A 15,514-nucleotide genomic window follows, 5' to 3' on the forward strand; every position below is an offset into this window, starting at 1 on the left:
GGCTGAGACAACTATAGTCTGAATTTAGTTAAGAATAGGTCCTCCCTCACGCACCGTTATTGCCTTTTTCATTCCTCATCTAGATTTATTTTCATTTAGTTCATACTTTCCTTTGACCCCCATTGTCCATATGCAAATTCTTTTAGTTTTCTACCTGCACAGCGGTTGATGCAAAATTGAAGCTGACCAAAAGTTTGCATTAAAAACATGCTTGCATCACATTTTTGTGTTAGGTATCATCGACCCCTTCGGTTTCCCCCTGGTTTTTTGTGCATGCTGTTTTTGGTGAACTGCACAGCATGAATCCTTGCATGCATGCACATGATGCCAAGGATAGAAGGGCATAGATCTCGTAAGAACTCAAAGATGTGTGTTACTCACACAGATTAAGATGCTCTGTACAAAGTTAAATATCAGTGTTTCAATGGTAATGATCTCAAATAAAGTGCAATCTAAAACACTGTAATGTGTTGAGTATTATTCACTCAAGTAAAACCAAAAAGTACAAGACTGTATATTTATGTGAAGATCAATTTGGAATTTATTTATCTTGAATAAATAGCAAACTGTCTAGAACCACTGTTGCCAGATGCTTATTGTTATACTTTACTATCATCACACATTTCTAAGGATCATCCCTCTGTTTTAAGCAGATTTGTGCTTTGTTTATGCATGATTTTGATGCTGCATGGGAGATTTTCACTCATTATAGTGCACTGGATGTTGAATACAAGAATAAGTTTGTCAAACTCCCAGTTGGGAAGGAAGCTGTATCAGCTCTGCAAGGTTAGTGTAGTTTGGTCTGTGCTGTGTAAACAAGAAAGATGTTTATGTTTTACTGCTCTTCAGACATTTTCTAGTGCACAGCCATTTTGAATTAGACCCCTTTTAGCAGTACTCTTGATGACTCAACATTTAATAGTTATGTGCCTGCACTAATCCTTGTTTTACTCTTCCTTCCTAGCATTGGCAAGTGACACTTGACTTATTCCTATAGATATCCAGTGTTGTGTGGTGGTCTAGCCCAGTGATTTTGGAAGGTATAGGCTAGTAGGCACAGTTTAATCTGCCATGTGCTAATATTACATTATTTTACAGCATTCAGTTGTAAACTATAAGACAAATAAATTACAATTTGTTTTCAGATAGAATTCAGATTTCTTAGCCTTGTAGACATAGTGTAACTAAAATGTGGTCTTGACTAGTGGTTCAACAGATCACAAAACTCACGGTTCGAATCATATTACCATTTATGAGCCTTGGATCGTTTTCCGGATAAGCAAGAAAAAAAGAACTTCAATGTAACTTTGCTTTCTGTTTATTACTTAAAGCTGAATACTTCTTTGATACAGCAAAACTCCTAGGCTAACTTAGAAAGCTGATTAAAGACAGGTGAACAGCCAGAAAAATAAGAACAAATACACAAATTAAAAGCATAGGTGAATACAACAGAACAATGTTACAAACAAAATGTAAAAAGTCGGTAGTATTCAGGTACAGAAATGTAGTAATTAAGTGTAAAATAACACTGCATAGTGTTCACTGTATAAATTAAATATAGATTAATCTTTGTCAAAGCTGTGTTTTGTTGTTTGATTTAGCATTAATGACAGCAGCAGGTATTTATTGGCTGTTGTCCCTTTAAGACCTGATGCACAGATCCGATATAATCATCAGGGCAGGACTTAGGGGGTTGGGGGTCCCTGGGCTTGAGGTTATGTTTTGGTCCTATAACTATACACTACAAATGCCCTCAACTAGAACCTCAGTATGGAGTAAAACAAAAATGAATTAACAATTTATATGCAACATGTTTAGCCTGGTCAGAATTTAGATGCAATATTAAATAGTCATTATAATACAATAAACAAGATGTGTTCTATCAGTTGAGAGATAAAAACCCCGAAATTACACTAAGCAAAAAAAATAAAAAAATACAGAGATGTATAATTATTATAAAAATTTATTGTCATAGCCCATATATGTCCCCTTATTTCAGATTCTTAAATTTAGTAAATTCAGTCCAAATAAAAAGACATGTTGGCTATTAACAATCAAATCAAATCACTATTAACAAAATCCATAGATAGATTTTGCATGAATTATGTTAAGTAACATTTTAATGTAGAAATATGAAAAAGGACTCTTGTTTGTGTGATAGGCTAACTTCTTTATATCATAAATACAGAAACTCATTAAATGGCTATTTTAATTTTTAAATCATTTTGATGATATTTCTGCCACACAAAGAGCGCTCAAAACTATTCAGATCAAAACTATTCAGAATTTATCGTTATGCGCGCTTTGTGTGCTGTGCATACGCATAGAAAACCTGCCCGAGTAACAAATCGAGTTTCTTTCGCTGGAATAGTTTAAAATCGCTTGAGTGTGTAAACATGTACAAATGATAAATGTTTACTTTATTATGTTTAAATTTTAAAGTTGATCTGCATATCACATGCGTGCCAAACTGTGGGGGTTGGTCCGTATGGATCACGGATCAACTACTATCCGTTCAACCACTAGTCTTGACTGTCACTCCAAGATTAATGAAATACATTTTATTCATGCTCTGAACATCCCCTCGCATTATTTTTATATTTCAGTTTATCAATCGTAACTAATTAGGAAATGCAGTTAACAGAAGCTCATTATCATTTTTAATTTTCTTTATTTACCTCTCCTGAAATTTGAAAATTATGACGGTTCACACACTCCTTCCTCATTTGAAAAAAGGTAATTATTTTGCTCAAATTCAGACATTAACAGAAATAGATTTGAAGTAACTTGCACACAAACATGTAGACAGTCCCATTTAAGGTCACGCATCGGAGAAATTAGCCTCTCTGGCCCCTCTTCCAAAGTCCTCATCCAAACAGTTGGGCCCCTCCCCTTGCATAACCCCATACTCTAACAGAACATTTCCCTCAAACACCTTCTTTTAGGAGCCCATCTGAAGAAGTTTTGAGGGAATCTTCCCCTCAAGTCCTACCACCCCCTTCCCCCAAAATTGGCCGCTCTACTGCCTCTCCTTTGCTCAGCCGTTCTGGTTCAGCCCCTGCCACACCCGTAGCCCCACGCAAGAAAGTTGTCGTGCCAACTGAATATAAAGACACAGTACCAGGAGAGTTTGAGGAGAAGATAAAGCAACCCAAATCCTCAAGCATGTCTCAGAGTAGTGCTCAAGACTCTCGACCCCAAACCCCTGTCAGCGAGTATTCCCGAAAGGAACTTACACCTCGGCCCTCACCAAAACTGACAAGAGCTAGCTCCAAAATCTTTGAGAAGGTGCGAGTCTTTGAAGAGCGCAGAAGAAGTATCGATAACCCAGAGGGATCTTTATCCGGACGCTCTTGGGCTGGATTTAATAGAGCCTCGTCTATCGACTCTGATGAAGGAGGGAGCCGGTTGGGGATCTCGAGGGAGAGCTCCAAAGAAGACCTTCGTGAGGCTCTGAAGGCAGACGCAGACCAGAGAAGGACCATGTTCAAACAGCGGGCTGCTTCCCTGGAGGACAGACCCCGTTACACCCAAAAGGTGCAGGACATTGAGAACAAGTTCACAGAGGAGCTCCAGCGCATCAAAAAGCTTGTCGGTAAACCAAACATGAAGAAATCCTTCTCAACAGAGCAGCTCACTACTTTTCGCAGGGGCAGGCAGCCTGAAAGGAAGTTAGAGCCCATCCCGCCTCAGGTTCTTCAAAAGCTGCAGGATAGAGAGCGTGCTCAGCGAGAGCAAGAGATGAGAGAGAGAGAACAACCAAAAGAACGTTCCCCTCCAAAATCACCATCTCACAGACGAAAAGTCCAGCTGGCACAACAATCACAGGAAAAAGTTGAAAGTGATCGGTCAGTCCCAACCACCAAGGTGATAAGCACATTTGGACAAGAACCATCCCCTCCAGAGGCCATGTCACCCTCTGATTTACCTGGACAAAGATCTCCAAGACTTTGGGGTCCAAGCCCGAGCAGAGATAGTCCCCGAAGGTCTCCAACTGTAGAGATTACTGCCGTTGCTGAAGAGCGCTCTCGAGGTAGAGCTGAATCTCCATCCCGAAATGTCTTAGAGATGACATTACGCAAGGTGGAACCAAGACCTGCAAGTCCACTAGTAAAGAGGGCTGTTCGTGTTCGGGAAGTTCCACAAGCAGATGATGAGTCCATGCATAGGAAGACACCAATAGAGGTCACGCTGAGAAAACTGGAAAGAAGGCCTGAAAGTCCTATGGTGCAAGGAGAAACTGTAGCTATTCAAGAATGTCCTGTCCAAGCTCCCCCCAAACCTCCAAGAGTTTCCTCATCTTCCTCATCTGAGGAAAAGATGGAGCTGGATGTGACTCCTTTGCCACCAGCACCAAAGCTCACTATACCAAAAATTATTGTTGAAGAGGAGCCAATGGAAACAGACACACCTGCAGAAAAGACTGAAAAGTCTAAGAAAAGTGGCACTGCTAAAGAGGAAAAACCCCAAAGAAGCAGAGGAAGAGGACGCAGACAAAGACCAATGTCCCCTGAATTTGGTAAGTTTATTCATTTCCAGTGGCATGTAAATCCTTGACCTTGAGAAACTTGAGAAATACTGAGATAAACCTGATTTGCAACGCACCTCCAATTCAAGTTGGATATTATATTTAAGGAAAATCATGTCTAGTGGATCTGACAGATATCTTATGCCGTTACAGAATCTTCAGATGACTCTTACGTGTCTGCAGGAGAGGATCCTCTAGAGGCTCCTGTGTTTGAGTTTCCACTTCAGGACACTGTGGCCTTTACTGGAACAGAGGTGCTTTTAAAATGCATCATCAGTGGCACCCCTCTCCCAGAAGGTAAATCCTTTATTTCTGCCATAATAACATAAAAACAGAACCGTTAGCATCTTGCCTATTTGACTTGTAACAAGTTGTCAGCTAAACAGTACTATCAGTACTATGTCTTCAGACAGCAACACTTTTTAGAGACTTCTTTTGAGTCTTTGCCCATATTTCAAGCACAAAGGTAATTCCAGAGTGTCTCAGACATAAGACTGTACTTTCTAGGGATGTTACAGCAAATAATTATATTTTATATACAGTTACATGGAAGAGGGACAACACTGAGATCAAGAACAGCCCTACTCATGTTGTGAAGGTTGAGGGAGAAAGGCATACATTGCTCATCAAATGGACAAAGCCAACTGATGCAGGAACATACACAGTTACTGCTACTAACGAGGTCGGCGAGGTGTCCAGCAGCGCTACACTTTTCATCAAATCAGGTGAGTGTTTTATGGTGAAAACTGTAAGATGTCCCTTCTTAATGGACATTAACACTGACAGCACTTTGCTCTGCTGTTGGTTGGTTGGCAGTGATAGCTGTCACTCATGTCGCGTCAAATCTCCAACTCTCAATCAAAATGAATGAATTCATGTGCGAACACTCTTAATTTTTTTTAGAAGACTTAGAATTAGATTTCCTAATTTTCATGTCTTAGTCAGAAGTATCAGATAATTTTAAACTTTGAAAAAATATGGCGCCATTGTGGTTGTTGGCTTGCCATCACTCCTGTCCTCTGCTGTCTTTCCTGTACGTTTTGGTGCTATCTATGTGTGTGTGTGCTCAAGGAATCAGTACCTTAATTTCCTATGATCGCCAAACCCTTCTTGATATACAATCCACTGTCATGGATATGTGTGCTCGAAATCCGAATGGAGAAAAAATAAATTCTTAGCATTCCCGAAGGCTGCTTGCCACTTCGGCTGTTCATTTCATCAGAAAAAAATGCCATAGAAAGCATGGAAAATGGGAATTAATATCTAAAAATTCACACAATCCAAAAATTCTGTTTAATACATTAAACATTATTTTTTCTCCTGCTAACACTTCTGGTCTGGACAGTACTCCAGAGACCCGTGCAGCATTCCTACATTATTTTATGGGAAAGGTGGACGCCATACGGTCCACTGTTACTATGTGCAGTCATGACCCCTCTGAACCACTCACTTGTCATGCTTTTTTTGAACGGTTTGATCCAATATCCCTTTCTGAGCTTGGCGATATAGTTCACAAGATTAAGCCTACCACTTCTCCTGTGGATGTTATCCCCACCCAGCTCTTTAGAGAGGTCCTGGATACTATCATCCCTAGTGTATTGACTATTATAAACAGATCCCTAGACAGTGGTCGTGTTCCTACTGTATATGCCTCAAACAAGCAGTGATCACGCCTCTTCTTAAGAAGCCAAATTTAGACACAACCAATCTTAAAAATTTCCGCCCTATTTCTAAGTTGCCATTCTTGTCTAAAATTTTAGAGAAAATAGTTTTTATTCAGTTATCTTCATTTATCTCACAAAACAATATTTTAGATAAATTTCAGTCTGATTTTAGAGCCCATCATAGCACAGAGTCTGCACTGCTGAAGGTGTCAAATGATCTACTCCTTGCTTTGGCCTCTGGTAAATCTGCTATTTTAATGCTACTTGATCTTAGTTCTGCATTTGATTCAGTTGATCATGCTACCCTTCTTAATTGTCCAAGGGATGAAGTAGGCATTAGGGGTACCTCAGGGGTCCCTTTTGGGGCCTATCTTATTTTGTTTGTATATGCTCCCCTTGGGTTCAGTCATGAGGAAATATAATATTTCATATCATTGTTATGCTGACGATACTCAGATCTACAGTCCTCTTAGCTCTGATCACCCTTATTCTGATCTTTTTAATTGCTTAAGAAGATATTAAGGGCTGGATTGGGAGAAACTTTCTACAACTAAATGACAGCAAAACTAAGATTGTTGTCTTTGGACCCCCAGGTGCTGTCTCGGATATCAATATTAATCTAGATTATATGTCATCAAACGTTCATCCTTTTGCTAAAACATTAGGTGTGATTTTTGACACTGATCTGAAATTTGAAAAACAGATAAGTGCTGTAGTGAAGAGCAGCTTTTTTCAACTAAGGCAAATAGCCAAATTAAAATCTATGCTCTCTTTTAAGGATTTGGAGATGGTTACTCATGCCTTCATCACTTCCAGACTTGATTATTGCAATGCGCTTTATTTGGCTCTCAAGCATTCATCGCTGAATCACTTGCAGTTGGTCCAGAATGCAGCCGCGAGGTTGCTGACTGGTACTAAGAAGAAAGAAAGAATTTCTTCTGTCCTAGCATCTCTGCATTGGTTACCAGTGCAGCATAGGATCCATTTTAAGATTTTATTATTTGTGTATAAAGCATTAAATGATCTAGCCCCATCATACTTGTCTGAACTTCTCAGCTATCAGCAATCCTCTCGCTCTCTCAGATCCTCTGATAAACTCTTCTTGCGTTATACCTCACTCTCGCTTGAAATTTAAGGGGGATCGGGCTTTTTCTGTAGCCGGTCCTAGACTTTGGTACAGCATACCTCTGGACATTAGATCTGCGCCTTCCCTTCCTGTTTTTAAATCCCGCCATGAAGACTTATCTTTATTCCTTGGCATTTGGATGAAACGTATGTTTGTGTATGTTAATGTGTTTTTGTATTGATTGTGTTTTTGAGTAATTTCTTTTTATTCTCTTAATCTCTATATTTACTTCATTTGTATATGTACAGCACTTTGCCATACACTAGCTGTTTTTAAATGTGCTATATAAATAAACTGACCTTGACCTTGACCTTAAACACATTACTTGCCTTGAGCTGGATATTTGGTTTTAAACAATGCAGAGAATGCCTCCAAGTAATATTTTGAGTAAATATTTTTGTGCAGCAAGGATGAGCATATCGTGTTTCCAGCCTGAGTTGAGGATGTGGGAGTTTGAAGGGTAACGTCTGGGATTTTAGAGGAGCGAATTTCAATACCTTCAGATATCTAAGTAGGATCAAAGGCAGTGAGTCACACTGTCAACATGCAGCCCTGCAGGGAAGGAGTTAGCATCATTGTGTTGGTGTTTAAATCACCCTTAAAGCAAAATAGTCATTAAATTAACCATAAAACTTTTTTTCCTCACTACCAGATCTCACATGATCTCTCTGTTTGGTTTTTCCAGTGCCTCCTCTATCATTTTTTTGTGCTGCTTTGATTTTTCCTTTTCTTCATAAGATCTCCCTAGTTCTCCAACCATGGTTCCATCTGGGTAGTTACCATAGCAACTCAGAGGTTAAATTGAACATATGAATTGAAATATGAACTGCATTCTGGCCTCATAATGAATTAAAAAAAAATGCAAGCACATATGTGGATTAGACTGGACAAATTGGAAATGTTAGCCAAAACACCTTTTATTCAAAACAGCTGTAGTTGCTTTGCTAGTTTTATGAAGCGATTATGGTATATTTCACCTAAATTCATTATTATTACTGTAATTATTATTATTTCTGTTTTAGTTTAGCTTATTATTTTATATGTGCATATGGAAATATGGTGAAATATACAGCATGTATAATGTTTACATTTTTAGGTTTTTATGTTGTTTTTAAGATTTGGATTCATTGTGTTGTTGTTTATATTGTATATGGTGAAGCTGAAGACAAATGTTTACTTTGTGGACAGTAAAGGATTTATTTCTTTATTTATTCTTGGTAATTGTTTCCATTGGGTTTTGTTTAACACAGTTTACCATGAATCATGGCAGAAAATGCAAAATAAGGCTTGTCTGGTGGGGATATCTGAATACATATTCTAATATTTTCATTGTGCACCCTCGTTTAGTTAGAAAGAGAAAGAGAAGCTTTGCCTTATTAGGGTGGTGAATACCAGGGGTATTTTTAGCTATCCTTCTTCCATGAAACAGTCTCTTAATAATCTCATATACAGTGGATCCTTGTGTTACTTCATTGACAGCATGTTGTTAAAACATGCCATTAAATGTTGTCGCCAAGTAGGTCTTTATTTTTCACAGTGACACAACAACTAAACAGCTGCTCCTAAGAAATTTCAAGAACCATTTTATTGACAGATGAAAGACTTGCATGAAAGTCATTTTCTTTAGTTCATGATACTATAGTAGGTTTGCTGAGCTTCAGCAGAGGTGACAGAACTTGTAAGAGGAATATAAATAGTATGGTTGCTATGAGAAGTATTTTATGGCAGTTCCTTTGACTTGAATGGAAAAAAGGGATGACATCTGCATCTGTTTGTGCTTATGTAAATGTGAGAGGTAGTGTCTAATTGAAAGTGAGAGAGCCAGAGAGAAAGAGCAAGGGAGGGTACGGGAGACATAGTGCCTGCACCAGATTACCAGTTGAAATCTGGGGGCATTCACTAAGGTGCTGACATATTAATACAATTACTGTTGGGACTGAACATGTGCTGGTGCACTCGGTGTTGGCTTAGTACATGGCCAAGGTCTGGGTGAAAGAGCAGGGCCAGGTAGGTTTGTGTTCAAGAATTTGCATGATGGGTTTCCAAAGAATAGTACAATATTACAGAATTTGACCAAGCTTTAATTTTTGTACAATTTTTTAAGCTACTTTAGAATACTCTGTTTGTTTTAAAAGTTCCATTTTTTTCTTTTGTAAAAAGTGAAAGTAATCACTGCCTTTGAGACATTTGGTGTTCTTATAAATGTTACTGCTTTGAAATTAGAATCATACCCGGGTTCACAGTAATATACATGCTTTAAGCTGTGTGTAAGAAGAGACATGGTGTCTATTTTTTCTCCTGGTACATGCATTGCCGAGTCTCATTGCATGCTGTGCCTTCGGGCCTCTCATGTCAAATGGTTTCAAGTGTTTGCACATGTACCTCACTTAAGGAATGACTCTCAGCCCCGGTTTCACAGACAAGGCTTAAGCCTAGTCTCAGACGAAAATGCATGTCTGGGCTGTTTTAACTGAATGAAACTTACACTGACTGATCTTAAAATATGTCAGTGCCATTGTTTTGTCTCAAGATGCACATGAGTAATGTTATTTTCTAAGACACATTTTTAAAATATACTTAAATGTCCTAACTGAACTATGGCCTAATACTGGCTTAACCTAAACCCTTTCTGTGAAACAAGGCCTCAGTTCAGTATAGCTTATTTCTGTATGTCCATTTGTAAATCAACATCAACAGTTTAGCTTTACATTGATGGATGCATCTTAAAGACACTATGAAATCATCTCTGATCACTGATTTCTTTACTGTTAGGGTAAGAGGGTCAAATAGCCAATAGCTTTTAGTTTACATCACAGCCATGAACCTACATGCTAATGTAATGAGCACAGCTGTAAAATCACATTCTTTGTCTTCTGATAATAGTAATAATGTTTTATTTATATAGCGCATTTCCAGTGCTCAAGGACACTTTGCAGTAAAGATACAATTAGAAAAGAACACCAATATAAAAAACACAAATGACAAACACTAGTACAAGTGAAAAATTAGAATGAAGAACCCAATGATAAATCAGTACACAAAATATCAATGAATATGATCATATGAATGCCACTGAAAATCCTTTCAAATGTCCTACAGTACAGTACATAGCATAACAAACTTGTTGTTAGACACTCTTCTGAGTAAATCCTCTGTTTTTGTGATGCTTTTTAAAAGCAATCTGTCCCCAGCGCTGGCATTCACATTGTCAGTGGACCTTTCTGAGATTGGATTTGGGATTACAGTATCCTTTCTCTTCAGGGATCCTGATTGGTATTCGACCCATGTCTTTTACTCATCACCTTTCTAATCCATTTCTCTCTGTCAGAGCCAAAAACAAAAAGTAATTCTCTGTGATGATTTTTAACAAAAAATAAATAAAATCATATTGTTCTGCAGGTGTTTTTAATGGGGTTATTGAGATGAGTGTTGACTATACTTGTTAAAGGTTGCCCTAGTGTTGAGATGTAAACATGCAAATCTGTAAGTATTGCCTGTAAAATCCACTCCAATCCCATTGGGGTTTCTCACAGAGCCCAGTCAGGACCAGCGTGGGAACCTTGGTGTACCCATGGACGTCAGCAGTCCCATCACGTCTGATGAGGAGTACCTCAGTCCGCTTGAGGAGGGGATGGATTTCTCCTCCTACAGGGGATCTGAGCCAAGGAAGATTGTGGATACTCGATTCAAGGAGCCTCCATCCTTTCAGGTATCAGATAATACCAAAATATTATATCAGAATACATCATTGAGCACTTTTACATGCTGTAACCTATTGTGCATTATGAAAGAAAGAAACACACAATGCAGGTCACCATCAACAAATGTATTAATGTTAAAAGAACACTGGTTTTCCCAGCATACATTATACACACAAGTGCAGGGGCAGAGGAAACCCCGAATCAGAGTCTTAAAGGGACAAACACCCAGACCATTACATTGCACATTAATTTCCAAATAAGGAAGATCCCATTTCCATTCCAGAAAAGACGTTTAGATGCTCAACAGTGATTGGAATATCCATATGAACATGGAATCCTCATAATCTAAATAATCTTAAAATGGGAGAAAAAATGCTCTTGGGGTTCTCTCGCAAAAGTATTGTGTTCCCCAAGAAACGTTGGTTCGAATCCTTGTTTACTGAGTAAATGCAAAGTTTTTTGAGGGAACGGAATAGTTTTGCAAGCAGTTTTTTTTTCTGGGGAATGCCAAAGTTTTGTGAGAAAATGCAAAATCATTGAAAAATTGCTTTTCCTCCAATCTCATTTCTTTTTCTTCTTTTATTTTTGCCATCAACATGTCCCTCTAGGGGTTCATATTATCTGCACATTTGCATTTAATATTTTTACTTTCTATTATCTTTACAAACCAATAATGAGCCTCTGTGTTTACCAACATAATAGGTTGTTATTGGAGACCAAACAGTTATAGAGGGTCAAGAGGTGAAAATGTCTGTTCGAGTGAGTGGACAGCCTAAACCCATGCTTTACTGGTGCGTTAAAATCTTTACCTTTACTTGTCTAGATTAAACAACTCATAAAATTGTTTTAAGCAGTATGGACTGTTTGTTCATTTTGATATATTGTGTGGTAACTAAACTTTCATTTTCCTTTGTATCAGGCTGAGAGACAGAGTAACCATTAAAACGGGTGCACGGCATATCGTCCATGAGACAGAAGAGGGCAACTTTGAAATGATAATTAAATCGGCACAGAAGTCAGACTCTGGTGTTTACACCTGCAAGATCATCAACGAGTATGGGACTAAACAGTGTGAGGGCAAACTGGAGGTGAAAGGTAAAGGTTTCAGCTAGGCTTGCATGGTTTGTGTGCATTTGTGAATCACAAGCTTGAAAAATCATGGAGACAAAGTGTTGATAATTCTGTACTGTTTCTTAAAGATGATGTGTCATTTTCAGTGTTAAAATACTTTCTTCTTGCTCAGCTTAATATGCAGTGACAAATATAAATAATCCATTCATAGGTTCAATACCCTGAAAAGTACTTTACATTGTGATCAGTTTGTAGCTACCTCAACACTGCTTATCACCTTTTGAATATTTAATAAATAGGATTTTTCAAATGATTAATGCAGCAGCTGATTTCAGTACAATTGTTTGAATGCACAATGTGAGTAGCTTTTACATGAATACAGAAGAAATTGTCATACCATGGTTTAATATAATTAAAAAAAAAAATTAAGTAGTTGTATAATTTTCTCTCAATGATTTCTATGCAGTAAATACAGTTTAGACTTTAATACAGTTTTGCATCTTTTAGAAGCTTTGCATCAGTTTTTAAAAAAATATTTTTAACAGTGTTTTATTTAAATCGAATTATAATTTCTATAATATTAAATTATATTTAATATATACATTACCGTTCAAAAGTTTCAAAAGAAAAAAATAATACTTTTTGCAAAGTATCTTAAAATGAAATAGTAATTTTTAATTGTAATATTATTTCACAATAATACAGTTTTCGCTGAATTTTTAATCAAATAAATGTTCCCTTGGTTTAATATGAATTAGCTTATCCTTGGCATAATATGCACTTTAAGATCAGCGTAAGTTTTATAAGTATGAAAGTGCTCAGATCAGGCAATTTTGAATTCTGGGTATAATTTTGAGCTGATCCATACTGAGCCTTGAACGGATTATGCTGACAGACACCGTATTAGCATATTCGTCTAATATTTCTGCTCTGCTGTACAACACATGCTATTAGCAGACTATGTCTTTTATATCTGTAGCAGATTAGGTAAATGCGAAGACTCCTGTGCGCTTAAAACATAAGCTCTGGATTTTCTTATAGGAGGTGTTTTTCTTCACCACTCTTCAGTTGATCCTTATGGTTTTTCCTCCAGCTCGTCCAGTAGAGCCAGGCCTGGCCATCATACGGCCAGTGAGGGACGTGATGGTGAAGGCAGGGGAGACTGCCTTGTTCGAGTGTCATGTGATCGGCCCACAGGACACAGATGTTGATTGGCTGTCAGATGGGAAACTCATCCAACCAGCTCTGTTGAACTGTAAGATGCACTTTGACGGGAAAAGGTGCAGGCTGTTGCTTAACTCTGTACATGAGGATGACAGTGGAACGTACACATGCAAACTGAGCACAGCCAAAGGTGAGCAGCTTGGTATTGGTCCACACATTAAACAAGTCATCATAAGGAATTACATTTTCTTGGCTGGGTGTAGCACCTGCAACTCTGCTACTCTTTGAATTATCCTAACATTGGAAATATGCAACTGAAGTTTATTTTTAACAGGCATCATGATTATTTCAGTCTGGCCTACACAGTTTGACCAGCATATTTCAGAGTGGATTGTTGTGCTCAGAAAGCTTTAAGGGATAGTTCACCCTCACCCTCATGTTGTTTAAAATCTGCATCTGCATCGCTCTTCATCTCTGCTGAACACAAAAAAAGATACTTTAAAGAATATTTCCGCTGTTTTTTGTCAATGCAGTCCAAAACAACAATGCATGGACAAAATAAACACATTTTTCAAAATATCTTCTTTTGTGTTGCATAGAATAAAGAAAGTCATACAGGTTTGGCACAATATGAAGGTGAGTAAATAACGACAACAATGAGTTTTCATTTTTGAGTGAACTATTCCTTAAAACACACAGTAGCAACAAAAGAAACTGCCTGTTTTATGCCCATAAATAAACATGTAAACAAAGGTTTAATGACATGATCAGCTCAAATTGTCATTTTGACTTCACATGACATGTGAATTACAGAGGAGCTGACCTCTAGTGCCAAGCTAAAGGTCGTAGCATCCATAGAGCCCCTCTTCACCCGAATGCTGGATGTACTAGAAGTTATCGAGGGTCGTAATGCTCGATTTGACTGCAAGGTCAGTGGGACGCCACCTCCTCAGGTCATCTGGAGCCACTTTGGTATGAATCTAATTCCCTTGTGTGCCTCCCAGTGTCAGTGCTGTAAAGTAACATCAAGATGGCTGAGTCATTTGTGTGTCATGTCTTCAACAGATCATCCGCTGGAGGAAAGCGAAGACATTCGGATCTTAAAAGAAGGTGGACGGCACTCATTAATCATCTCTCATGTTAATAATGAAGATGAGGGTCTCTACACAGTAGTAGCGCGGAACTCACACGGAGAGGCTGAGTGCGCAGCGGAGCTATATGTGCAGGAGCCCAGACCAGCAATATCCTCTCAAATGTATGACCTTGTGACTAACAATTCACTCAGAACACGTTTTACAGGTTTAGTTCACCCAAAAATGAAAGTTCTTCTTCTTTTGTGAGATATAAACTCGGAATTAAGAAATAAGTGAGATAAAAACTATCAATTTCAAGGAAGAAGTCAAAATTGGGAAAAGTCGGCACAAGGAATAAGAATTAAAAAAAAAAAAAAATAAAAAGGTAATTGTGAATAATTCAGAATTGCGACAAACAATTCTGAGAGAAATAGTCAGAATGGCGAGATATAATTCTGCGAAGAAAAGTATGAATTTTGAGATATAAACTTGTAATTGCAAGAAAAAATTGTGAGAAGTCAGATAAAGGAATAAAGAATTTAAAAAAGTAAAATTAAAAGGGAATTTTGAGTTTTTATCTCACAATTTTGACTTTTTGCTTGCAATTGTGGGTTTATATCTTGAATTTTTGGTTGAAATTGTGGGTTTATTTTGAGATATTATGTCTTATTTTTTATGGTTTTTAGATTAAAAAGATTAAAAAGAGATTAAAAAGAGGCTTTGCGTACAGACAAAAACAGCATTTTGACAGGTTTAAGATGACAGTTTTCATTTTTGGTGTTAATTGGTAAAATGTTCTTTAACGGAAATATTTTTGCATAAAAACACCTTGATGGTTTTGATTTATCTTTACCAGAGCAAAGCTGGAAAAAATGCCCTCCATTCCTGAGGAACCTGAGGTGCCTGAGAATGAGGTGGAACGTTTCACCATGCCTGATTTTGTCAAGCCGCTCTATGATCTGGATGTAGTTGAGGGCAGAGAGGCTGTGCTCAGGTGCAAAGTGGCTGGCCTCCCATACCCAACCATAATCTGGTTTCACAATGGCAAGAGGATTGACAGCACAGAGGACAGAAAAATGACACAGTGTAAGTTAGTTGATAACAGAATTCAATTCTCTTACTGCGTGCTAAGCTTTTCTGGAAAGCAGTCCCTACGGAAATGATAGTGTGAGTGGCGGGAATAGCAC

At 38.0% G+C, this 15,514-nt stretch overlaps 1 protein-coding gene across 1 annotated transcript in view; it reads left to right on the forward strand.

Moving 5' to 3' along the window:
* LOC109095785 (striated muscle preferentially expressed protein kinase-like) overlaps nt 1-15,514 on the forward strand; it is a 77,331-nt gene that overhangs the window by 37,360 nt on the left and 24,457 nt on the right. The window contains exons 4-14 of the mRNA XM_042764456.1: nt 713-786; nt 2,900-4,519; nt 4,682-4,825; nt 5,071-5,253; nt 10,852-11,027; nt 11,722-11,810; nt 11,939-12,114; nt 13,184-13,444; nt 14,068-14,226; nt 14,320-14,509; nt 15,184-15,413. Of these exons, the coding sequence (XP_042620390.1) occupies nt 713-786; nt 2,900-4,519; nt 4,682-4,825; nt 5,071-5,253; nt 10,852-11,027; nt 11,722-11,810; nt 11,939-12,114; nt 13,184-13,444; nt 14,068-14,226; nt 14,320-14,509; nt 15,184-15,413 (3,302 nt within the window). The remainder of the gene's footprint in view (nt 1-712; nt 787-2,899; nt 4,520-4,681; nt 4,826-5,070; nt 5,254-10,851; nt 11,028-11,721; nt 11,811-11,938; nt 12,115-13,183; nt 13,445-14,067; nt 14,227-14,319; nt 14,510-15,183; nt 15,414-15,514) is intronic.

The sequence above is a fragment of the Cyprinus carpio genome, chromosome A9 (assembly GCF_018340385.1).
Source record: "Cyprinus carpio isolate SPL01 chromosome A9, ASM1834038v1, whole genome shotgun sequence".
NCBI classification, from domain to species: Eukaryota; Metazoa; Chordata; class Actinopteri; order Cypriniformes; family Cyprinidae; genus Cyprinus; species Cyprinus carpio.